This window comes from Andrographis paniculata, unplaced genomic scaffold (assembly GCF_009805555.1).
Source record: "Andrographis paniculata isolate CXL003 unplaced genomic scaffold, ASM980555v1 Contig83END, whole genome shotgun sequence".
Lineage (NCBI taxonomy): Eukaryota > Viridiplantae > Streptophyta > Magnoliopsida > Lamiales > Acanthaceae > Andrographis > Andrographis paniculata.
Genome location: NW_026137621.1, coordinates 3,007,699 through 3,016,559, shown reverse-complemented (window position 1 = coordinate 3,016,559; position 8,861 = coordinate 3,007,699). Strand labels below are relative to the sequence as shown.

The 8,861-nt window shown below is 28.8% G+C and overlaps 1 protein-coding gene across 1 annotated transcript; it reads right to left on the bottom strand.

Moving 5' to 3' along the window:
* Positions 1-750: 750 nt before the first annotated feature.
* LOC127241744 (putative lipid-binding protein AIR1B) lies at positions 751-1,523 on the bottom strand. Its single transcript, XM_051260938.1, has one exon. It carries the CDS (start codon positions 1,448-1,450, stop codon positions 974-976), a length of 477 nt encoding a protein of 158 aa, XP_051116895.1. The 5' UTR covers positions 1,451-1,523; the 3' UTR covers positions 751-973.
* Positions 1,524-8,861: the final 7,338 nt, after the last annotated feature.

Sequence of the window (8,861 nt, the reverse complement as noted above, 5' to 3'; positions counted from 1 at the left end):
ATTCAATATATATATATATATATGATGCAATCAATAGCCAACAATTCTACTTTTATAAATCAGTCATACCACATACATCCTCTTCATGTCCTCAATCAATAATTATTGTACTAATTTCTACGATTAACCACTTCTATCTTATCCAGTGAGAGAGCCAGAGTTATTTCGCCAAGGGTTGAATGTATCGTTAAGGTCGAAAAACAATATATATTTATTATTTTGAGCGGAATTGATGATAAAAATATGTACTTTAACATATTAATTAATATAAAAATATTAACTTGATAAAAATTGATCGATATAATCAATAATATAATGAATGTAACGACTAGAATGACGATTGGGGGGCTCGGGTGTGGCTCCGCCACTGATCTCATAGATGGGACAAACCAATCCATTAAACATGATTAATACTTCTTCCATCCCCTGAAATTACATCAATATATATATATATATATATTATTATCGGATAAACTTATGTACAATTTATTTGTAATAAATAATTTTTTATCACTCACAATTTTATTTTTTATTTTAAAAAATAATAATCAATTTATCATTTTTTTTTTATATATCCTAGTTACTTTTTTATTAATCATTTAATAAATTTCCTATAATACAACTAGTGTTACTTTTTATCAACTACACTCTAACATTAAAATATCATTATTTCTTACTATCATATTTGCATGAATTATTGATAATTTAATTTCTATATAGAATTTAATAGGAATGCAATATCAAGTAATAGACTTATAATGATAATAAATGCAAAGGCTAATTAAAAATCCATTGCTGACTACTCTGCTAGAATGCCAAAAACCTTCTATACAGCCAGCAATGTTATTACATAACAAAGATAACGAGGAGAACAGACAAACCCTAGACCAGATCAAAATAATAAATCAAAAACCAACCAAAAAAGTGAAAGAGATATTGCAAAACATCGAGGTAGATCAAAAGTAATCTCTAATTAAGATGGGCATTTGAAGTCTTTGGGAAGCTTAATGTCACAGAAGTCGACAAGCAATTCGAGTGAGAGTGGTAGGTTGAGGTGAACAATGCCCAACAAGTCGAGTTTGATGTTGGTGCAGAGGCAGAGGGCAGCCTCGAGATCGAGCACGCCCGGGATGAGGCTGCAGCAAGGCTCCTTTGGAGGTTTTCCGATCTTCAATTTCACCAGGTTCAGCACATTGGCACACACACCCAAGTTTAGAGTAGGGCACTTGCCGCCGCTGCCATTATCGTGATTGTGATGGTGATCGTGATTGGGATCTGGCTTGGTGCAGCTATTGCAGCCAGGTTGGGGTAGCTTTGGTGGTGGTGGTGGTGGTGGGCATGGAGATGGTGGTGGCGGTGGTGGTGGTGGACATGGAGATGGAGATGAGGCCACAAAGGTAAAGAAGAGAACATTCGAAAGAAGAAAAATTAGGGCAACTTTGGAAGCCATAATTGTAGATGTGATCGAAAATGGAATTAATTAGGGTTTGGGAATTAATTGATGAAGAGTGTTTGTGTGTGTGATGGTTATTTTGGATAGCTAGCAATTTGGGGGTTTTATAGGTAAAGTTTTAGGTCTTTTTTGGAATATGTTATTAGAGTGTGGTGTCCATCTCCATGTGGGCAGTCTGGATCGATTGAAGATCTTGAAATGTGGAGGACAACTTGGCTAGTTGCATAGTCAATTTAGTAAGTAACTAATATTAATTAAATCTAATTGAATTTTTTTGTCAATTTGTGAGCTTTCGAAGTTTATACATACATATACAATATAATTGTAGGAATGTGGGTAGGGTTTCCTTGTCAAATTTGTCAAAACTTGCCACTGAGTTCATCGGGGCATCCAAGGGAAGTGCGAGCCCGCGATTTTTTTAGGTCATCCGTAAAGATTTTGGGCGGCAAACTTGTTAAGTTTTTTATTAATGTGTATAAATAGTCATTATAGTCTATCGAAAGGGATTGATATTTGTACTAGTGAAAATAATTAGCTTGACGTCTCTAGATATAAGTTCGGCAAACTGGTCTTGTCTTTCATGTGTGTTCATCATGAGTTTTCCTATTATTTCACTTAAACATATGTAGATATATGTTTTTGAACAATGTAATTATATTTCCGAAATCATATTATATTTATCTTATCTAATTAGCATTATGTTAATATATATATAATCAACTATTGAGATTGTATTTACTACAAATGGAAAAATTAAGATAATTTTAGCTATTATGTGGATGATTTATGACATTGTAATGATTTTGAATGTATCGAACAATCATCCAAACATAGCCAGTGGCAAAATCAGCCCTCAAATTTTGGGGGCTGAAAGCTGATATATTTTTACCATTTAATATTGTATTTTAGGGTGTATTTGTTTTAGGGTTTTATTTTAGTTTGAGATTTGAATAATAAATATATTGAAATGGAACAGTTCACTACAAAAAAATAATATATTTGTAACGGAATTCCGTCCCTAAAGTTCACGTAGCTAACGTAATTCCATTACTAATTCCGTCTCTATTGTCATTAGGAACAGAAAAAGTAGATTTAGAGACAAAAAAAAAAAAGGTTTTGTTACAAAAATGATTTTTCCTTGTAGTGGTTGTACGATGAAATATAAATAAAAATTAATGTGATGTTTTGAATGTGAAATTAATTTTTAGTATAATATATAAAATAAAAAATAGGTGTATGATTTGATATTTTTTTTTAAAAAAAATTAATGAATAGTAAAAATTTGGTGAAGTTTGATGAAAATAACACACCCTTAATTTAAAATAACACACCCTTAGGGTGTGTTCGGTTGTGAGATTTAATCCCAAAATTATTATTCATCATTTTTTTTTCTAAAAAATATCAAATCAAATACTTATTTTTTATTTTTTATATTATATTAAAAATTAATTTCATATTTAAAATATCACATCATATCACATTTTTTCAATTCAAAATATCATATTATAGCACACTATTTCAATTCAAAATTTTTAGTATTCAAATATCAATTCAAAATCCAAACCTCCAATTAGAAACACGCTAAATTATAGGGTGAAGGAGGTACATAATTTGCATGATGCAATAATTGAGAGTAGTAATGCACGAGCACTAAGAAATTTAAAAAAACAGCTTATTCATGCATGACTAAGTAATATTCTTCATTCCATCACTGCCAATGCGCATGCACATGCACATGCACACACACATATCAGGGCTGTTCTTGAGTTTTGCAAAAATTAAAAATATGCCATATTTAATTTTTTATATTATAAATCATTAATATAAAAATAATATTTTTTACTATCGCTTAAATTTATGCATAATTTATTATATAATAAACAATTTTATGCACTCATAATTTTATTATTTTTATTGGAACAAATATTAAGCAATTTGTTACTATATTTTCTATTTACCATCTTATATTTTTATCAAATTTTTAATATATTTTCTATAATATTCTCACTTAAAATATTATTATCTTTTAGCTTTCATGCTAGTTCTGACAAAAAAAATAATGTTTTTATAAAATATTACATTAAAATATATTTACATTCGAAATTTAAATAAAATATTCATGTTTAAATACAACCAAACAGATTTTGATATATATATATATATATTAATATTATACATGTATTTATTATATTTATTTTATACATACATATATATATATATTTTAAAAAAACGAACCCCTAAAAAAGGCCATAAATTTGGGGCCCTGGCGCTGGCACTGTAGCACGGGACTAGTTAGAGTTACTAAGTGAGCAGCTACTCTTCAACGTATAACTAGAATTATATTAGCATAAATTATGTGAATTAGTATCATATATTCTCGGTTCATTAGGCTATTTCAAATGTACCTTACGCCACGGCCGTCTCAGACTTTTTGGGGGCTTTGAGCGAAAATAAATTATAGGTCCTAGAAACGCATAATTAAAATGTATTTTTAAAATAATATCATTGATTGGCGTCGATTGGAGAAGTGGTTGAACGTGACCGTCTCGACAATGTCAATTTAAAAAAAGAAGATGAAAGACGGTATGTCCGGAATTTTGAAAAATCAGAAGGACTGAAGGAAGATAAAATAGATAAAAGAAAAGGTGAGAAAGATTTGTTCTGAGATGGTTAGGAAGAAAGTGATGAAAAATATATATATATATATATAATTAGAATTTAAATAAATTAAATAGAATAATTATGAAGAAGAAAAAAATATTAACTAAAGTTAAAATTTAATTTTAAAATTGAATAATAATAATAATTATAATATATAATAATTTAAAATATGGATCATCTATTAATCAGGGGCTTTGAACAGGGGCCTTTGAACAGTTGTTCACCTTATTCCTACTATGAGCCGCCCCTGACCTTATATCATATATTTGTATTATATTAAAACGTCGTTGAGATCAATTATAATATGCGCCGTTTAAATATTATCTTGTGCTGATTATTCCTAACCAAGACCCGAACCATCGGTATACATAGATGTATAATATTGCTCCATTCACATGTAAATTTTATTCATTATACAGCAGGGGCGGATGTACGTGGGGGCAAGGGGCGCTCCAGCCCCCCTCCCCCCACTCCACCTCACCCCACTCCACCCCTTATAATTTTTAAGTTTTTGTTTTTATTTTATAATATATAATTAAAAAATAATAAAATAAATTAAAAAATTACAAAAAAATTGATAGAATATTTATGTAAAAATTTAAATTTTGAATAATAAAAAAATTTATATCATAATAATTTTTTGATAATATAAAAATAGATATGAACAAAAAAGTAATAAATAATAATTAAAAAAAAATTTTAAAAATTTCTCAACACAGGAAATGATATTTTTAACAGTTTTTTTTTTTTAATAAATGTTTTTATTATTTATCAGTTTCATATAATACAAAATTCATCTTATAATATGCAGTTGTCAATGTAGATATTTTGCAAAGATTTTCGAAATATGATAACTCTATTGATAAAATTATTGGATAACAAATAGATGATGATCGTTTCAAAATTTTAAAAATTAGCCCTCCCTTTCATCCTGGTCTGATTCCGCCTCTGATTATACATGTGGTTTAGTAACAAATTCATTAGTCAATGCAGAATATATGTATATATATACAAATTAGCTAAGTCAATGGAGATGCAGGAAACATGCATGTTGATTATTAATTTCTTCAAAATTATTTTCAGCTTGGAGGTGATTAATTTATTAGAGAGATGAAATCAGTCCCATATCTTTTTTATTCATATGATAATATCCTCTAATTTTGGAATGACTCAGAATTTGTTTTCTTTAATTCAAGTTGTAGCAGGTCAATACTACTATGTATTAGTTATCATCAATTTATTTCTTGTCCCAAATATTATTTAGAAGTTGCCTGTTATAGATTGAACATATTTGCGATATGTCACATAAAAAATTATCCAAATATATCAACAATGAAATCGAAGAAATATTTTTGCATGGGAGAAAATCTATTGGGTTGATTATATAATAATTAATGACGGTTTTTAGGCGAGATGGTCAATTAAGGGTGTGTTTGTTCGAGGGATTTTCCCAAAAATCTACTATTTATCTATTTATTTTTTCTCTAAAAAAATATCAAATCAAACACCTATTTTTTATTTTTTAAAGTTATACTAAAAGTCAATTTTATATTCAAAACATTATATCAACACCTATTTATAACACATCATACAACTATGTCAATTCAAAAATTTTACTATTCAAATCCCAATTCAAAATCCAAACTTCCAAACAAACACACCCTAAGAAAATCTATATAATGATATATAGATTTGTCAATTCATATTTTCATGTTGTGTTGTTGTTGTATTGAGGTGGAGGTAAAACATAAAATATTAAAACTCGTACATGACTTGAATAGAATTTTCAATCCAAAATATAAAACGCGAACACAACACAAATTATTACATGATCTTGAGCAAGAACTGTTTTGGCTGCCGCATGTTGTTTTCAGGTCCATTAGACAACCGTCGAGATGATCGGTGTCAGCAACCAGAATTGCAAAAGGAAATTTATGAAGTGATATTTTGTCACATGCTGAGGAGTTGAAAGATAAGACTCTTTTGTTCATTTGGGAGTTCTCGATATCATTTTAGGGTTTTGAACTCGAGTTGACAAAATGCCAAAAAGCTTGAAAGTGCAAAGTTAAGCCAAAGAGGACAAGTTGTTAAAACTAAAAGGCTTGTCCCCCGACAAATTAGAAAGGTAAAGCTGGTTGCGGCTGCGTGTTTTGATGAACGACAAGTTCATCCGAGTTTTTGTACATTAGTTGTGCTTATCGATCATAGTTTTGTATAGTCTTTACTAATTTTTTTATTGAATTTTATTTTTGTACTAAGAAGAAAAGAAAATAAAGATTATTGCACAAAAAATTCAGATCGTTACTTTCTTTTAGGCATCTCATGCTATATTACAAATCAAAAGAGAAGAGAGAAAATTTGGATAAAGTCAAAGGATATATTGAGAATTCTGGCATCAAGAGAGATTTGAGGAACAAAAATTTTAAAAGTATATTTATTTTTTAGATTTTTTAAGGGTTGCACGGTTTTATTCAAAAAATAAAAAATAAAAAAAAAAATAAAATAACAGCAAAAAGTCGTAAAATCATCTTGAAAATAAAAAGAAAAAGGATGTAAGAACATGCACGCGCGGACGGCTGGAGCAAGAACGATCGCAACCTCTTCTTTGTCATCTTCTCTCGAGTAGACCTTTACTGTTTTTTATTTCTAGTTAATGTTTAGTGACTAAATTTTCTTTCTAGTCTAATGTTGGATTGAGATTTCGAATTATGGATTTTGGAGTGATGGTGGTGGTAGGGTTGTGGAGGATCTCCAAATATCCGGAGAGAATTTGATTATGATACAATCTAATCTAATACGCATAGTAACAACAATAATCATATAATCTAATATATTTTTTGTATCACAAATACATATATCCAGAAATGGATAAATTATAACATTTCAAAATCACCATACACTAATCAAACAAACGAAGTCTAATTACGAAATAAAATAGATTGTGTGATTTACGAAATAAAAAAAAAATATATATATATAAATAACAAAAATAATTGAGACTAAATTTCATAGCAATATGAATCAAGTAGGAGATTGTTTGATTGTGAAATTTGATTGAAACCCGAAGCCTAGAGATGAGGTTAGAGTATTATTAGCATTGCCAAATTGTTGACCTAAGGTTTCTACTTTATAAATATACATATATTCTTACTTTATGTATAACGTTCGAAGACTGAGTGTGCATTAATTTTACATAGTTGAAATTGTTACTTGATAGTGCTAAGAGGTAAATCAATTTGATCGAATCAAATAATTAAATTTTGTGTTCCTCATTGATTTTATGTTTTAATTATTGCATTATTTATCATAACACCATGGTTAGGCCTATCACTAGAGAGGCTCATAATTCAGAATACATTCTCTTGTCCAAAATTGATTGCTAGCATTTATTCCGGTAGACTTTTTTAAATAATGTGTTTTGATATATCATTTTTTTAATATTCCTATAAATTGTATTTAAAATATCGATTTTTTGTGTTGTCAAAGATTTATACGAACACCTCAAGTGAGAAAATACTAGTGAGTGTTGGAGGAATTCTTTACCGGTGCAAAATGAAATTATTACAATTCTTTATTTTTATTTTTATTTTTTTATTATATGAAAATTCGACTTTACGATTACGAGTTCACTTTCACACCACCAGACTATCTTTGACGAGACGATTAAATTTCTTATTTTATGATCTCTACAACTGACGATATGGATATAAAATATGAATTATTGCAAATTTCATAATAGAGAGAATTAGTACAAAAGAAAAAAGGTTGACTTAACATTGGTTAATCACTAAGAATGGTTGATGTGGTAATTAAGATCTTTTTCTTTTATAGAAAATAAATAGTATTTTGGGAATAATGTTGTAGATATGATCGTATACTCTAATGAAATGTGATGACAAATAAAATACTTGGAGAAGCTATATATATATATATATATATATATATGGGCGGCTATTAGTAGGAGCAGGGTGAACAACGCCTATAATTAAGAGAAGGTCTTTCTTTTAAATATTAATTTATTATAATTATTAAATATTATTTTATATTTTATATTTTTCATTATTATCCAATTCAATTTTAATTTTAAGATTAAATTTAAAGCTCTAATCTCATGTATCTCTTTTTTTTGTTTTTTTGTTTTTTGTTTTTTATCTTTTATTCATAACCATACTGCATTGGATCTTTCGAAATTTACTGGTCGCCTACATCTCTTCCCTTTCACTTTCACGTCTTTACTGTGCTGCGTCCATCCACCCACCAAGACCAAAACCCACTTCTCCCTCTCTCTCTACTTTCTCGTTCACATTCTCTCAGTTTTTCTTACTATTCGAACCTTTAGACGAAGTGACGTCGGTTCGATTTTCATCTTTTTCTTCCGAGTCAACCACGTCGTCAGACCACTGCCTTCAACTTTTTGTCTAGCTGAAGCCAATGTCTGTGATATAATTTTTAAAATACATTTAGTTGTGTGTTTATAGGGCCTAAAATTTATTTTTTCTCAGAGCTCCGAAAAAGTCCGATCGAGACAGTCATGACGGAATGTATATTCTGATTTCTTGCATTGGTTGATACAAATAAATGAGATGTTGATCATACCAATCCTATTATTATTATTATTATATTATAGAATGCATAGTTTTTCAAATCCATAGTCTGTTCCAGATTAATTAAAGTAATCTATGTCTTTCATTTGTTATTTAATAGTATATTAAATGGTGGGATTATTATTTGCATGAATCAATAATCA

Coding starts and splice junctions, on each gene's coding strand:
- LOC127241744 (XM_051260938.1), bottom strand. CDS start 1,450: ATGGCTTCCAAAGTTGCCCTAATTTTTCTTCTTTCGAATGTTCTCTTC.